This window comes from Elephas maximus, chromosome 10 (assembly GCF_024166365.1).
Source record: "Elephas maximus indicus isolate mEleMax1 chromosome 10, mEleMax1 primary haplotype, whole genome shotgun sequence".
In the NCBI taxonomy this organism is placed as follows: domain Eukaryota; kingdom Metazoa; phylum Chordata; class Mammalia; order Proboscidea; family Elephantidae; genus Elephas; species Elephas maximus.
The window spans coordinates 43,487,401-43,504,637 of NC_064828.1; the positions used below are offsets into that span (position 1 = coordinate 43,487,401).

General features: G+C 41.1%; 2 protein-coding genes across 12 annotated transcripts in view; one reads left to right on the forward strand and one right to left on the reverse strand.

Moving 5' to 3' along the window:
* The window catches only part of STRN3 (striatin 3), a 110,698-nt gene extending 108,865 nt beyond the window's left edge, over positions 1–1,833 (reverse strand). The window contains exon 1 of one of the 3 annotated variants that reach the window (XM_049898721.1): positions 1,298–1,833. In XM_049898721.1, the coding sequence (XP_049754678.1) occupies positions 1,298–1,579 (282 nt within the window). In that variant the 5' untranslated portion in view covers positions 1,580–1,833. The remainder of the gene's footprint in view (positions 1–1,297) is intronic. The other 2 variants (XM_049898722.1, XM_049898723.1) reach the window with 2 other exon arrangements.
* The window catches only part of AP4S1 (adaptor related protein complex 4 subunit sigma 1), a 44,949-nt gene continuing 28,583 nt past the window's right edge, over positions 872–17,237 (forward strand). The window contains exons 1-3 of one of the 9 annotated variants that reach the window (XM_049898731.1): positions 874–1,179; positions 9,308–10,628; positions 16,261–16,349. The gene's annotated coding sequence lies outside the window, so the exon portion shown is untranslated. Of the gene's footprint in view, positions 1,180–1,849; positions 4,084–9,307; positions 10,629–16,260; positions 16,350–17,237 lie in introns of those variants that run through there. The other 8 variants (XM_049898728.1, XM_049898730.1, XM_049898735.1 and 5 more) reach the window with 8 other exon arrangements.

Sequence of the window (17,237 nt, forward strand, 5' to 3'; positions counted from 1 at the left end):
AGTCAAATAAAAAGTTTACAAGTTCAAAATCAAACTGAAGAGATTCATATCTGAGACACTCTTTAAAAGTTATTCCAATCTTCCATCTTTCAACACCATGTTTTCCTAACTCTTCATCGTGGGCATATATGGCATATATGTCAGTAAACAACACTGCTTACATCCTAAATATATACCAGTTTGAAGAACAGGTGCAGCACTATTTAGGTGGAAACTTTTTTCTTCTAAGCCTACTTTTGCCTGAAAAGGAATTTAAAAACAAACACAAATATCCCAAAAAGTTGAACAATCCTTTCAAAAAGATGGAGTAATTTTTAAATCCAAGACACGAGCCCTGAAGCTACCAACCCTTTCCAAAAGTTAGGTTAACACACCCTAGTGCATCCAAAGGCTCACCTTAAGAGGAATGAGTCTGGCTCAATTATGAGGGTAATGGGTTCTGAGGACATTTAACTGTGCTTCCCTGAGGTGAGTTAGTAATATAAGTACTTTTTACTTCAAGCTAATACTAAATCTTTTCTCGGCCTTTCATAAATACAGCACAGATAGTTTGGTGTGGCTTTTTTTTATGGGTAAAGGGGAGGTGTCTGGTTAAGGGCACTCTAAAAAGAAAAATTCAGTTTTGAGAATAGTAAGCGTTGATGAGTCACTAAGTAAGGAAGAACTACAAAAGATCCAACTCAGTCATGCAACGTCCCAGGTAATAAGGCACTTACAGTTGACAGGTATGAAATTAAAACTTCACAGGTAAGCCTCAAGCCATTGTGTACGGTAGCAGCCCAGAAAAAAAGCGTGGCTGTCAAGGGTCAAGTGCGTACCAAGTCGGGGGAGGGGGTCAGACAAGCCAAATCGGAAGGGGGTGTCCTGAAAAAGGTGGTAAAATGCCCTTCTCAGTCCCCTTCCTCGGGTTCTCCACCTCAAGAGAGACAAGTGAGAGCAACACAGTGCCCAGCAGCCCCACGCCGAACTCTTAAGAGTATCTGGGCTCCAAGCCCCGGAGGCCCGGGAAGGCCGCCTCCGGAGGGGCCCCCGCAGACGCCATACTAAAAGCCAAAATGGCTGCCCCGAGGAAGCCCGCACCGCGCAGCCACTGAGGGCTGGGGAGCAAGCTTCTGCGGGAAAGAGGGAGGGGGACTCAGGAGGAGCTGTCGCCAGAACCGTCGCCCCCGAGCCGCACAGGTAGGTTCCTCTCGGCTTCCCGAGGCCGCAGGCTCCGGCTGAGAGGAGTCCCGGCCCCACCCCCGGGCCGAGATCCCCGCCGCCGCAGCTGCCCCGCACACTGTCCCCAACGAGGTACCTGCAGTTCGGCCCGCTCCACCTCCCAGTGCGCCCGCTCCATCTCGAACCGAGCCCACTCGTGCTGGATGTAGTGCAGTATCCCCGGAATAGTGTACTGCTGCGGCCGGGACAGCTCAGGGCCTGCCGCGGGGCCCGCTCCCTCGGCGGTCGGAGGACCCCCGCCGCCCGCCGCTCCATTCCCCCCCGGCGAAAGGTTCATGTTCCCCCCAGGTCCCTGCTGCTGCCGGGGAAGTGCCGCCATCCCCGGGCCGCCACCACCGCCTCCAGCGAGCTCGTCCATTGTGTGTGGGGCCCCGGCCGGGGCGCAGGGCGAAACGCCGACAGCTGGGGGAAGGGCCGGGGAGGGTAGCCCCGCGCTGGTGACGGGGCGGAGGCCGGCCAGGAGAGGGGCGGGGAGGGGGTCGTTGCAGTGTGCTTGCCGTGGGTCAGAGCAAGGAGCTGCCGGCCGCCGCCATTACAGTCCCACCTCCATCTGCCAGTCTCAGTCACTCACATTAGGGGAGGGGGGGCCGTGGCGGGAGGGGGAAGAGAGGGCAGGGCTGGGAAGAGGGTAGACGTAGGGCCGTCGCTCCCGCGTTGCATGCCGGGTAGAGTACGCCGCTGCCGCCTCACTCCAAATAGCCAAATAGAGTCCGGCCTCACCCTACGCAGGCGCTCTGGGAGCTCATTGAGCTTCGCAGTTAGGGGGCGGGGAAGGGGCTCGGGACCCGCCTCTAGGCCCGCCCCCAGCCCCTCTCCGGATGTCCGGGTCCCGACGCCGAGGCGAGGACTTCGGTGTTTGAGAGCCGGTCGGCCCGGGTGCTTGAGGTTATCAGTTTCCCTGGAGCGGGCAGCCTTCCAGTGTCGTTCCCCACCCAAGGGTCTGGGCCGCGTGGTCTGCTTCGGATCTCTGCTTTAACCGGGCCGGTCGCGGTGGCCGGCCGACCGCAGCCCGTCCCGGATTCCTGACGTTTCTTTTGCATTCCTTGCGTGTTTCTGGCAGTCCCAGAGGATCGGGCCTTTTTCTCTACTTGTCACTCGCTGTTTCTATGGTTTCTTAGCAGCGGTCAGTTCCCCGAGCTTTGGGGACGCATTCTTTTCGCAAAGAGCCTAGGTCGTTACGGACGTAGTGACTGGACTCCCCGTCTTCGCCTCGAGCCCGAGCTTTTATTGTCCCACTTTTGTGCGCCCGGTCGCTCGTCGCAGTTTGTTCCACTTTGCCTTCCCTGTTCTTTCGTAGGGAGTTGTGTTTTGGGGGCTTGGGAGGGGGGTGGAAAGATTATTTTTGTTTTTATTTTTCTTAAGGGGAGGCACTGAAATCCTTTAGATCTTGATGGTGGGTGGAAGGAAGAAGATAACTTTGAAGGAGACTGGTTAGTCTTTTAACAATTTGACGTTTTTGAAGTAAATAAGTTCCTTCTTATAAATATTGCTATTAATGACAGAATATTTCAATCCGAATAGAAAATAAAGGCATCATGAATACAACTTAAAATCCTAGATGAAAGGGGAAAATGTTTTCCCAAGGCCACTAAATATTTGAGAGAATATACACATAAAAGGCAAGATTTGTTTTTTACCACCGTAGTGTGTATTTTTATGCACTTAGTTTCCCAAGGAACATGAACTAGTGAGTTTTTAAAAACATGTAGCTAATAACCATTTGGTTGCAAAATAGAAGAAAGTTAACATTTAACAACTGTAATAAGGAAAAGGCGTTCCATAACTACAGCTATGCGGGAAATCTTCATCTGAAATTGGTTGCATTTTTTAGACTTTTTCCTCTCTACAAGGCAATAAAATTTTCACTATGGAGTATATACACTTCACTCAGGATTTAATTTCCAAGAGATAAAGTAGTACAGTTTATTTTAGCATGACTGCTTTACTGTTCTTACAGTTTAATGGAGAGTTGATTGGACTTGTTCACCAGGCTGCCATGTTATTTTTATATATGAAATGAGGTCTTAGATCACAGCACTGTTAAAAACTATTTCCCTGTATTATTAAAGTACTATTTCTCCATTTTATAGCGACCAGCATAAACTTGCTTATTCAATCCTATTATTTGGGGGGGGGGGGGTGCCTCATAGCACATAAAAAGTTAAGAAATACTATGCTGCTTCAAGACCTATACACACTAAGAAACTTTTGTGAGAGGGTGTGGTTGACTTCCAAGATGTTAGCGTCAAAGAAAAGGAGCATACACACTTATATTTCCTATAAAAAAAGAAAAGCACCTCAAACTCAGCAGTGGTAGAATTTTTACCTTCTATGCTGAGTTCGATGCTTGGCCAATACACCTCAAGTGCAGCCACCACCCATCTTGTCAGTGGAGGCATTTGTGTTGCTATGGTACTGAACAGGTTTCAGTGGAGCTTCCAGACTAAGGCAGACTAGGAAAAAAGGCCTGGTGATCTACTTCCAGAAAATCAGCCAATGAAAACTGTATATCACGAGGGTGCATAGATTTTCCATGAGTTGGGGGCCAACTCAATAGCTAACAACAACCTCAAGCTCAAAGACTGAACCTATAATTCCTCTTTTCTTCTCCCCACCCTCAAAAACAAAACCAAAGTCTCTGCTCCTCTTCTATTTCTTAGCTTCATATGTGGCTCTGCATCCAAGTCTGAAGCCTAAAAGCCGTTCCTTTGCCTTTCTTTCATTCAGCCCCCACATCTAATCCCTTTCTCAGCAATACCTTTCGTTCTATTCCATTGTCTCCATTCACACCTTAATTTAAATCTTCCAACTTCCACAGTTGCTCCACCAACCGCTACTGCTGCTGAGTGATCTTCCTAGAAGGTAAATATAATCCTGTCATTCCCCTACTTAAAATATTTTAGTGACCACCAAAGCTTTTAGGATAAATTTTAGTTTAGCGTATAGAGGTTCTTCAGATTCTAAATCCTCCCTAGATTCCAATCTACCATCATTTCATCAACCTACTCTATCTCACTCTTCTCTCCAGCCAACTTTTACAGTTTTTGGTTCCTCAAAGGTATAATGCTGCTTCATTCCACAGTGATTTAACACATGATGTGCCTTATTGCCTTTCTTTCCCTTCTTCCTTTAAAACTCAGCTCAAGCGGTACTTCCTCCAAGACACCTTGCAGATCCGTGAATTACAGTCTAGTTGATGGCATTGATGTTTTGGGATCCTAATAGCATCCCATGGTTACCTCTTATCTTAATATTTATTACACTTTATGTAAATTATCAGAGTCCCTGGGTGGTGTAAATGGTTACCATTAAGGTGCTCAGCTGCTAACTGAAGGGTTGGTGGTTTGAGTCCACTCAGAGGCACCTCAGAAGAAAGACCTGGTGATCACCTGAAAAATCACCTGAAAACCCTATGGAGCTCAGTTCTCCACTCAAGGCAACTGTTTTTTTATTTAAATCATCAATGTACTTGTCAGTGGCACTCATGCCAAACTCTTTGAAAGCACGACCTAGCACGTAGTGGGTGCTCAATAAATCTTTGCTTCACTATGAAAAAGCTATTTGATTGGCTACATTTTTCAGATACTCTCTTAGTTCCTGGTGATCCACTGTGAACCAAAAAGACAAACTTTAACCATGGTTTTATAAATGTCAACAATACAATCCCTGGCCATGTGGTTCCCAGACGGTAGGGTCCTCAGCCATTGATCGGCAAGATTGCAGAATTCTCAAGGGCAGTGCCCATGCGTCCCTTGTTCACAGCTCCCAGTGCCTGGTACAGTGTACATCCTCAAGAAATGTTTGATGGATAAACTAAATTTAGACTAGACTAATATGAACATTTTCCCTTCACCTTGTTCATTTTTATTAGCTTTTGCTACAGTTACATCAGCTATATCTTATTGTTCAGTGACTGGAACTTTCCTGAGTATTTAAAAGCAAAGGACACCAAGGTTTTCTCCTCTGGAGAAAATTTTATAGAGATAGCTGGAACACTCTGCTGTGAGCTCCTACAATCTTGTTCTTTTGGCAGTGAGCACTCCCGGGTCACATTGTCACCTACAACTCACCTAACTGGAACTCCCTCCCTAAACTGTGTCTGAGTCATTTCCTCTTTTCAGCCTCACCATTGAAACTTGTTTGTTCTGTCCTTTCATCAGTCCTTATTCATCCCTCTTCTATTCCCATTAGACTCTCCCAGTTTCAGCCTACAGCTAATGATCTTCAAGAATGCCTGCCATAGCTTTCATCAGTTTAGACTTTAAAGGGTTTTTTTTCCTTAGACACCTGTCTGCTTATTCTATTTTTGACTAAAAAACAGATTTGTCATATTTCATATACATATATTAGCAAAGGTATGTTAAGGAATTCCAGGCTTTTAAATAAGTAGTTAACACTCAGACGCTTTCTTACCAATTATTCCAGTACCTGATGTAAAGAGTTTTGAGCCTGCTTCTGGAAACTGTATAGCTCCCTGTAAGTACTCACCTGTATACCCAGTTTTTGTACCTTGCTGGCATCCTTCTACCAAAGACTTTAAACTGGTTTATAAACATTAATCTATTCATCTTTTTGCATAATCTGCAAGGGTTATGATAAGTATTCTTATCTCCTTGGGGTGAAGGAAAAGCTGAGATAAGAGTTCTCAGTCACTTCAGCAAACCCTTAATAGAATAGGAAACTGTTCCCATTCTTAGATCAGTGAGTATGTATGTGTATTTGGAAATAAAGACACTCTCCCTTCACTATTCTGCCTCCTACTGTCCCATCAATGGGCTCATTATTACTGTCTCATATTCCCAAATCATTTGCACATTTGGAATCATTTTTAGGTAGTTTCAGGCTGTTGTAGTGTTTGTGAACATAGTCAAAGAGCAAACAAATAGTAGAACCCAGAGGAAGATCTTTGAGAAGAGTTGGCAAGAGAGTCAAGTGTATAATGCAGATGGAACAGAAAAGGAGGAGGCAGCTTGGACTTGCACCATGGTTTGTTAATGTGCCAGATACGATCAAATATCCAGTTCTCATTAAAGTGATTGCCTATGGCTAAGAAAATTGTAGAAATACATGCAGGGAACTTGAGCCATTCAAATAATATATTATGTAGAAAACAAAAGGACCTTCACAGATTATAGAAACACAGACACCAAAGCATTTAGGAAATTCAGCATGCTATATAAAATTCTAGTCCAAGTTCATTCTCAAATTGTCTCCTGGGTAATGTGAGTCCAGAAAAAGTAGGCTGTGATAATATTATATAATGGCTAACTCAGAGAGATGTCAAAATTGGAAAAAAAAAAAAAAAAAAGATTGCCTGGAGCCAAGTCCCTCCTGAACATTGGCGAAAAGTGAACAGCCAGGTCTGTAAACATGAGAACAAAATGACTGGAAAATGTGGACCGAATGGGAAATTGCCAAAACTTTCCGCGGTAATAATTTAACAAGCTTGGAAACATGATTTGTCTCCTCTTGGAGTGGCAGGAGACACCTTCTGGGGAGACTTATGCTAGAGACACTGTTCCTTTGGAGAATGTTTTAACTTTGGCAAAAATTCACAAAAACATTTTTGTAACATAGTTTTACGTGATGGTTATTTTTAGTTGTCTTTCTATTATTAGACTAATCTAAAGCAAATGTCCAAGGCTCATCTCATGTATTTTCTGCCCCAGATTTGGATTCAGGTATTTCTCAAAGGGGGAATCCTAAACCCTTTTAGGAGGATGGTGTTACAAGACTGTAATCTATTTAAAGATATCTTTCTAATTCCTTGTTACAGCTTCACAGTCCTCCATTGAATGGACCTAGTTGTTCCCAGTTGTTTTATGTCAATGGCGCTACAACTAATTGTCTTATGCATAGGCCACTTTTTATTTTGCTGCTAGCAAAAATGGATTGGGGTAGATTTTTAGAAATAAGATTGCTTGGTCAAAGGGTATATTTATATGTTTGTATTCCAACCAGTATTGTACAAGAGCTTCTGTTTTCCCATAGACCTTCTCATTGAGTATGCAGTCAAACTTCTAGAATAAAACCTGGTATATCAATGTATTTTTTCATTTTTATTTTTTGTGTTATGAACAAGGATGAGCATCATTTTATATGTTGAGGGGCCACTGGCATTTCTTCTCATGCAAACTATGTGTTCTATCTCTTGCCTATCTTTTTTAATAGAATTGTTGGTCTTTTCTCAATTTTTAGAAGCTCTGACCAACCCCAACAATCTCTCCTGAGTACAGGGTCTGTCCTTCCACACAGGAATTTCCACTGGGTGTTTCTGAGCACCTTTAGGGTCCTGGATGCCCCAGCACCTTGGGATCTTTTCCTGCACTTATTGGCAAAGGGGACCCTGCCAGACCTCCTCCCAGATCCCACTATGGTTCTTAAATAAGCTTGGGGGGGTTCTCACTTCAAGTAGGCCCTTTCCGTTGGGTGTTTACTTGTTGGTGATTTCTGGGTTCCTTGCCTCTTTATGGAGCCCTGGTGATGCAGTGGTTAAGAGCTTGGCTGTTAACAAAAAGGTCAACAGTTCAAATCCACCAGCTGCTCCTTGGAACCCTATGGGGCAGTTCTACTCTGTCCTTTGGGTCACTGTGAGTCAGAATTGACTCCATGGCAACAGGCTTTTTGGTTGGCTCTTTTGGTCCTCACAAGCCCACTTTTTCTAACTTTCTCTTCTGCTTGCTATGCCTCTGTGCCCTCTGATTCTTGTTGCTAAAGGTCGTTTGGCTCCACCCAGTAGTCTTTTCGAGCTCAAGGGAATGTTTTTTCACCTAGTTTTGGGTAAAGATGTTGCCCATAGATGTTTTGTTTTGCTATCTAGTCGCTCAACATTTTTGTGAGGGGATCCTGGGAGATTCCAAAACTACTCTACTGCCATTCCACCACCTCTTCTGCTTGTGTTTTTAAAGTTTAAATTGCCCGCTGTTTAACCTGAACCTCTTTATTACGGCTCTGCTACGGAAATATTTTTACTTCACCACTATTAACATAACTGTGACATGTTTACTATGCAAAGATTGTGAGAAATAAATGAGGTAAATTTGAGTATTAATATCCTCTGGGTAACGTTTGAGCCCTGGTTGCGCAGTGGTTAAAATGATCACCAATGCCTCCGCGGGAGAAAGATGTGACAGACAGTCCGCTTCCGTAGAGATTTGTAGCCTTGGAAACCCTATGGGGTCACGATGAATCGGAATCGACTTGACAGCAGTGGGTTTGGGTTTCTTGGTTTTTGGGGGCAACAGTTGGGCAGGCTTTTGTCTGACAACTTTAATCTCCTTTTTACATTTTCAGCAGGAGTTATAACATGTTGCTGTCCTTTGTTGTGAAAATAAAGATAGCAAAAAGTGCTTCGGGGCAACGGGCGGCCAAGCAGTTTTTGTGAAAGGCCCTGCGTCCCTCCCTGACATCCGATGGCAACAAGAATAATACTAAATATGTATCTGTAAACTTGCCTCAGACAGCCATTTGCCTGCCATGTTTTATTTATTGGAAGTAGAAGGGGATATTAGCTGGAATCACTAAGGGAGAAAAATCGAACTTAAGAACTCTAGAGTTTTAGGACTAATCACCAATATTAAACATACTGTAGGCAATGTGGTACCATGAGCTTTCCTGTCCTAAACTTTCACATTATCTGATTGGGACACTTCTGAGGCATTTTCGCCTCTATGCTGAGTTGGACTAAAAGTGAATAATCTGTTAGAATTAAGCCTTTGGTGATATGCTCCAGGGTCAAGACTGAAATTGCCAAAACCTGCATGTTAGCCAGTAAGAGCTTTTGTAGAGATGGTACAGTTAGCCAAAGCTAGTGAATGGGGAGTGAAAACGTGCCTCCATGATCATATTACTCTGAATTACTAATCTTGAGGTAAACTGAGAGGTAATAGCAGCCTGTAAGATTACAGATGCTGGAGCCAGACTCACTGAGATTGGTCCTTCCTCCACTTTACAATGAGATATTTGGCAAGTGACTAAGTTTTCACATCTGTAAAGTGGTGATAAGAACACTTAAATGAATGTAATTTATCAGAACAGCACCTGGCATCATTTAAGTGTTTTTTATTGTTATTATCCTCTCTTCCAGAGATGGTTCAAATCCTCTGCTGTTGAGGCAATTCCCGCTCACAGCCACCGACCGGATAGGTCCTGAGGTGATTAGTTGGGTGATGTTAACAAATCCTGTTACCGAGAATGAAGAATGCCTTTCAAGCAGTGGAGGTCTTTCACGACCACCATCATACACTGGGGAGGTTAATTACTCATTTGAAATGGAGTTAGTTGTAGACATTTCACTAAGAAAGTAGATCCTGTCAGGTAGGTAAACTGATCTTCGACTGGCGTTTAATACAGTCATTTTTTGTGTTTCATTGCTTCTTTTAGAGCTTTGATCTGCAAAAAAGAATTTATTAAGTCATAGTTTTCTAAATGATATCCTCAGGCCCCCAGAAAGTTAATGTAGCTTTTAATAATGCTTGATTTTAACTTGGGAAATTTTTTTTAATTTAAATAATTATTTAAATTTAATAAGGAAGATCTTAAATAATTTGAATACATAGCTGTAGTTTCAGAGGAGTCCCTGAGCTCAGCTGCTAACCGAAATGTTGGAGGTTCACGTCCGTTCAGCGGTACCCCAAAAGAAAGACCTGGCAATCTACTTCCAAAAAATCAGCCGTTGAAAGCCATATGGAGTGTATGTGTCAGAGTTCCATTCCTTCTTATAGCTGAATATTTCACTGGATGGGTACACTACATTTTGTGTATCCCTTCATCAGTTGACATTTGGGTTGTTTCCACTTTTTGGCTGCTGTTGTGGATTGAATTGTGTTCTCCAAAATATATGTTGTAAATCCTAACCTCTATGCCAATGATCTGGAAACCCTGGTGGCGTAGTGGCTAAGTGCTACGGCTGCTAACCCAAAGGGTCGGCAGTTCAAATCCACCAGGCGCTCCTTGGAAACTCTGTGGGGCAGTTCTACTCTGTCTTATAGGGTCGCTATGAGTCAGAATCAACTTGAGGGCGTTGGGTTTGGTTTTGGTTTTTTTTTATGCCAATGATCATAATCCCATTTGGGAATGGGTTGTCTTTGTTATCTTAATGAGGCAGGATTAGTGTCTCAAGTCAATTTCTTTTTTTTAAATTTTTATTGTGCTTTCAGTGAAAGTTTACAACAAATCAAGTCAGTCTCTCACACAAAAACTTATTAAGTCAATTTCTCTTGAGATATAAAAGAGACTAAACAAGCAAGCCAGCAAGCAGATACGGGGCAAGAGAGATGCCAAGCCACAGGAAGATTGCCCAGGAGTAGAGGCTTAAAAGAGACAAGGACTTCCTCCAGAGCCAAGAGAGAACAGGAGCTTTCCCCTAGAACCGGCACCCTGAATTCAGACTCTCAGCCTCCCAAACTGTGAGAAAATTAATTTCTGTTTGTTAACGCCACCCATTTATGGTATTTCTGTTGTAGCAGCACTGGATAACTAAGACAGCTGTTACGAAAAATGTTTCTACGAACATTTGTGTACAGGTCTTTGTGTGGATGTACGTGTTCATTTCTCTTGGGCATATACCTGGGAGTAGAATTTCTAGTAAATTTGTGTTTAACTTTTTACGAAACTGCCAGATTGTTTTGCAAAGTGGCTGTAACATTTTAGATCCCCACCAGCAAAGTATGAGGGTTCTGGTTTCTCCGCATCCTGGCCAACACTCGTTATTGTCGGCCTTTTTGATTATCGCCATTCAGTGGAGCCCTGGTGGCAAAGTGGTTAGGGGCTGCAACTGCTAACCAAAATGTTGGCAGTTCGAATCCACGAGCTGCTCTTCAGAAACCCCGTGGGGCAGTTCTACTCTGTCTTATAGGGTCACAATGAGTCTGAATTGCCTTAACGGTTTTAATTTGCATTTTCATAATGATTAATGACATTAACATGTTTTAAGTGCTTTATTAGACATTCATATATATGCTTTGTTCAAATATCTATTTAAATCCATTGCCCATTTTTTAATTATGTTGCTTGTCTTCTTATTATTGGGTTGTAAAAGTTCTTTATATATCCTAAATATGAGTCCTTTCTCAGATATCTGATTTGGAAATATTTTCTCCTAATCTGTGGCTTTTCTTTTCATTTTTTAAATGTCTTTTAAAGTACAAGTTTTTTATTTTGATTTAGTCCAGTTTATTCTATTTTTCTTTTACGCATTGTACTTTTGGTCTTATATTTGTTTCTTCTAAAAGTTTTAGGTAATAGCTCTTACATTTATGTTTATGAAATTTTTTGAGTTAATTTTTATATATGATATGACATAAGGGCTTAAATTCATTTCTGTAATTTCCTGAGTGAAATTAAAAATTTTAGGCAGCTACTGGTATATCCTTGACAAAAGAATGGTCATTCTCTGCCTGCTGGAAAGATCATCGTGTTCCAATAAACGTACGACTTTGGGGGTCTACCTGTGGTCGTGAGTGGTGGGGCTACCACCCAGCCAGCCAGCCAGATCAGCTGAATGAACCTGAGCATTTGTCGGGTGACATGTCACAGTCAGTTTGGCCTTCTCATTCAGCATTCTGTGGGTTAAGATTCATGAATCTTAATGAAAGAAATTAATTAATGAATCTTAATGAAAGAAATTATCCATAGTATCTAAGCATTTCTGTTTTCTCTGCTCCCTTGCTGTCTTAGCACTCAATCAGCACGATTTGATTTGATTTGATATTCTGAGAGGGGAGCTTCATGACCCTGGATGTGTGTACTTTGGTGAATCTTCTAACATCTCATTACTCTGAGTATATGAGTATAATCCCTACACCAGCAGTGTTGACATCAAATAAGAGCTTGTTAGAAATGCAGAAAGTTAGGCCCTGCCGCAGACCTACTGAATTAGTTTCTGTACTTGACCAGTATCCCCAGTTGATCTGTATGCTCATTAAAGTTTGATAAGCACCGGTCTAGAGTAGGGCAAGAAGTCCCCGGGTGGTGCAAACGGTTAATGCTTTTGGCGGCCAACTGAAAGGTTGAAGGTTCGAGTCCACACAGAGGCTCCTTGAAAGAAAGGCCTGGAGATCTATTTCCAAAAAATCAGCAATGGATCACAGTTCTACTCTGACATACTCCACAGAATCAACTCCACAGCAACTGGTTTAGAGCAGGGAGAACTACATACAGCCTGCGGCCGAATCCAGCTACTATCTGGTTTCGTAAATAAAGTTTTATTGGAACTTAGCCATGCCCATTTGTTTATGTATTCTGTGTATCTATGACTGCTTTCAGCCTATAATGGCAGAGTTGAGTAGTTGAGAAAGAGACCAAATGGCCCTCTGAGCCTAAAATACTTACTATTTAGTCTAAGGAAAAAGGGGAAAGTTTCCAAATGTTATGTAGTAGAAGCGACTGGGAGTTCAAGATGTTATCTGGGACAGCACAGTCTGACAAAGTATGGACTAGGGCATTTATAGGAATTATACATTTATACGCTCACACACCTCTCATCTAGTTAAAATTAGCATGTCTCAGCTAAAAGAAAATAGGAAAGACTGAAGCGTAATTGGTGAGAATGTTAATAAAAATGAATCCTATACTTAAAATATCTGCATTAATAGAGATACACCTCTGTGGCATCTCTTCTTTTTCTTTTAATAAATATTTTATTTGCAATATTTTTAGATTTAAATAAAATTTACAGAGATAATGCAGAGAATTTCCATTTACTCTCACCTAGTCTCAGTTTCCTGTGTTGCTATCATGTCACATTGCCTTGGTATATTTGTCAAATCTAAGAAACCAACATTGGTATGTTATTATTAACTACACTCAGAGTTTACTTGGATTTCACCAGTTTTTCCATTAATGTTCCATGATGTTTTCTGTTCAAGGATCAAATCCAGGATACCACATTGCATTTAGCTGTCATGTCTCCTTAGTCTGCTCTGCTCTGTGACAGTTTCTTACTCTTGTTTTTCATGACCTTAACAGTCTTGGGGAATACTGGCCAGATATTTTTTAGTATGTCCCTCAATTTGGGTTTGTCTACTGTATTTTCTCATGATTCGAATGTTGTTATCACTGATGATGTTAATCTTCATTACTAGGTTATAGTTGTGCTTCCAGGTTTTTCTATTTTAAAGCTACAGTTTTTCCCCTTTATATACTCTGTTCTTTGGAAGTGAGTCACCAAGTCTACCCATACTCAAGGGGAAGAGAATTAAGCTCCACCTCCAGGAGGAAGGTGTATCTAAATATATTATTTGGAATCTTCTGTAAGGAAAATTTGCTTCTTCTGCTCCATTTGTTTATTTATTCAGTCATGTTTTATATCAGTATGCATTTATATATGTTTATTTTATACTTTGGGCTATAATCTAATAAATACTATGTTGTTTATTTTCTTGCTGAAGTTGTGCCAGCTTTAACCATTGGGAGCTCTTCCAGGTTGTCTGATCGGTCTCTCGCCCTCTTTTTTAAAACAACGTTATTGAATTGAAGTGTAATTCGTATATCATATAATTCACTCATTTAAAGTGCACAGTTCAGTGACTGTTAGTATATTCACATATTTGTGCAGCCATCCAGAATTAATTTTTGAACATTTTCATTACCCTCAAAAAGAAACCCCAAACCTCTTAGACATCATCCCCGAACCTCTCCACCCCCTAGTCCTTTGCAACCATTAATCTACTTTGTTTCAATAGATTTGCCTGTTCTGGGTACTTCATGTAAATGGAATCAGACAGTATATGGTCTTTTGTGACTGGCTTCTTCAATTAGCGAAATGTTCTCAAAATTCGTGTGTTTGGTCTCTTTTCAATCTTCATCCATTTGGATGTTCTTTTTACATAATTGTAATCCACATGAACATAGAAGTTGGTGTTCTGATTTTGTGATTTAACATTGTTTTCTATGTATTTCTCCATGCTTTATAATTATTTTAATGGTTTATACAAAGTTGGTGTTCACACCATAGTTATTTAATAATTCTCATTTGTAGTGTAAGGGCTCATTCCATCTTTCACTATTATAAATAATTCTACTATAAACATTTTCATGCTTATAAATTTTTAATTCTACTTTAGGATAAATTCCCCAGAGTGGAATGCTTGAAATAAAGGGTAGAATCATTTTTGTGATTTTTTTTTGTTGTTGTTGTTGTTGTTACATTCTACCAAATTACACTGCAGAAAATTTGTAACAATGTAATACATACATATCTGCTCCCCTGTATCCTTAGCAGCATTTTTTTCTAATTTAATGCACATAAAAGGAGGAATGAAAGGTCTGTATGTTAAATGTGTTACATGAATTTCGTATTTTTTCCTCATTTAATCTTCACCACAACTCTGTGAGATAGATATTATTCCCAGTTGACAGTGTAAGGACTGGGTGCCAGAGGCCCCAGGGGTTACGGCCAGAGGACAAATACCAAAGGTCAGATCCTGGAAGATTGCCTAAGCCAAAAGCTGGGACCAAAACAGGTCATTAAGAACCGAGGCTAGGCATAGAAGGGGAGCAAGGGACCAGATCATAACAAAGGGAAAAAAATCATTTTCCCATTGTTGTCATCAGGTCGATTCCAACTCATAGCAATGCTAGGGGACAGGGTAGAACTGCCTGCCCCATAGGGTTTCCAAGGAGTGACTGGTGGATTCTAACTGCTAACATTTTTGATTAGCATCCTTAGCTCTTAAGCACTGTACCACCAGGGCTCCAAAGAGAACAAGGACCCAGGAAGGTCTGAGCTAGGTTGGCTAAATGGGGGGTCCCTTTAATGAATTCTAGAACATAGCTTTTTTTAGTGACCTTTTATAAGATCCATCAGGGTTTCTGTGGGTCGCCCAGGTTCATTTAAAGGGGCCAGAAGAGAATAGACACTATGCTCTCCTCTTGATATTGTAGTTTATCAATCATTTTTATGTTTAAAAAACAAAGGTGCTGCACATGCACGCATATTTGCATCTAAATGTGTGGAGAACCTCTAGAAGGATGTACATTGAACTGTAGGAGTTGGGGTACCAGGGTATGTTATATGTATGCATTGTTCAATATTTATATGGGTTTTTTTTTTTTTTAAGGAAAAATTCGCAATTGCTAGAAATAGGTTTTCATTCACTCAACATTTATTGAATGTCCACTATATACTAGGCAAGGATTTAGAGTTAGAAAAAGCCTCTACACACAAGCTCATGGTCTAGTATAGTGTTTCTAAAACTTGAGTTCACAGCAGGTTCTGAAATTAAAAATCTGTGAGTCATATTGATTATAACCCAAACTATAGGATAAATATGCATGAATTCATACAGATATAAATGATTAAATACATTAATAAATGGAGCACAAGAGAAAAATCTGTGCAGAAGAATTACAAGTAGCTTATGTTCATACTCACTCAAGGAGATGGAACATAATCTGCTATACTTTAAATGTGGGCTGCAGGTAGTGACTTCCTTCCCAAGAGTACAGTACGGAAAGGGGGTGGGGAAGAGGAGAGTAACTTTACAGTGGAAAACCTAACAAGCACCACCTCAGCCAGGTGATGGTCAACATCAACAGTGATAAGCCATGATGATAGTATGTACCTGTGATGGTTGATTTTATGTGTCAACTTGGCTAGGCTATGGTGCCTAGTTGGTTAAACACTAGATGCTGTTATAAAAATTAAATGTTATCATCTCACATTAAAAAAAAAACCCATTGCCATCAAGTCGATTCTGACTCATAGTGACCCTGGAGGACAGAGTAGAGCTGCCTGGTAGAGTTCCCAGGGAGTGCCTGGTGGATTCAAACTGTCAACCTTTTGGTCTGCAGCTGTAGCACTTAACCACTACACCACCAGGGTTTCCTCAACTCTCACTACTGTGGTATGTTTGTCAAATCTAAGGAACCCACATCAGATGATCTTAAGTAAAGCAGATTACCCTCTATAATGTGGGTGGGCCTCATCCATTCAATTGAAGTCTTTAAGAGTAAAAAGGGAGTGTTCTTTAGGGTATATTCTGCCTCCAGACTATAAACAGACATTTTGCCAGAATTCTCCATTGTTCCCATCACCAGACCTACAGATTTTGGAACATAAGACTGCGGGAATCTCCAGCCTGTCCTCTGACCCACAGATTTTGGACTTACCAGCCTTCCACAATCACGTGAGCCAATTATTTAAATAAATCTCTCTCTCTTACTGTCATATTTCTCTTGTGAACCATTACTAAGACAGCACCCTTGATATGACATGAAAATGGAACTTTACCTCTGTGGTCTTCCTTCCAAAACATATAATCCCAGTCTAATGATGAAAAAAAAAATCAGACAAATCTCAATAGAGAGGCAGTCTATAAAATACCCAACTGCTATTCCTCAAAGCTATCAAGGTCATCAAAAACAAGGAATGCCTGAGAAAGTGTCACAGATGAGAGGGGCCTAAGGAGAGAAGATGACTAGATGTATTCTAGATGGTATCCTGGAACAGAAAAGTGACATTAGGTAAAAACTAAGGAAATATGAATAGTATGGACTTTAGTTAATAATACTGTGTCAATATTAGTTCATTAATTGTAATGAATATACCATACTAACAAAGGGGAAACTGGGTGTAGGGTACATGGGAATTCTTAGTATTTTATGCATTTCAAAGTAAATTATAGCCATCAGTACACTTGCCCCAAACACTTCAAAATGTATATCATTGAGTAGAGTATTTCTTATAGTTCATTTACTTTTGATGTAAAATTTACATGTAATAAAATTCATACATCTGTGTAACTTGCACTCCTCACAACCAGCATTTTTTACAAAATGAAATACCATAGAAAATCTCAGAGTACACTCACATAACATGGGTAAGTATTGTCTTGTGAACTTCTGTTTCAAACATATGTGTACTTATATACTGGGCCACAGTGTAAAATGTGTCTCTTACCATCACAATAAAAAAGTGAAAATTATTGGTCTGGTAAGGGAGCTCAACATGTAAGCAGATAATAATTATGCTTACATAAGATGATAGGTTTTATAAGATAAGGCGATAGATTTAA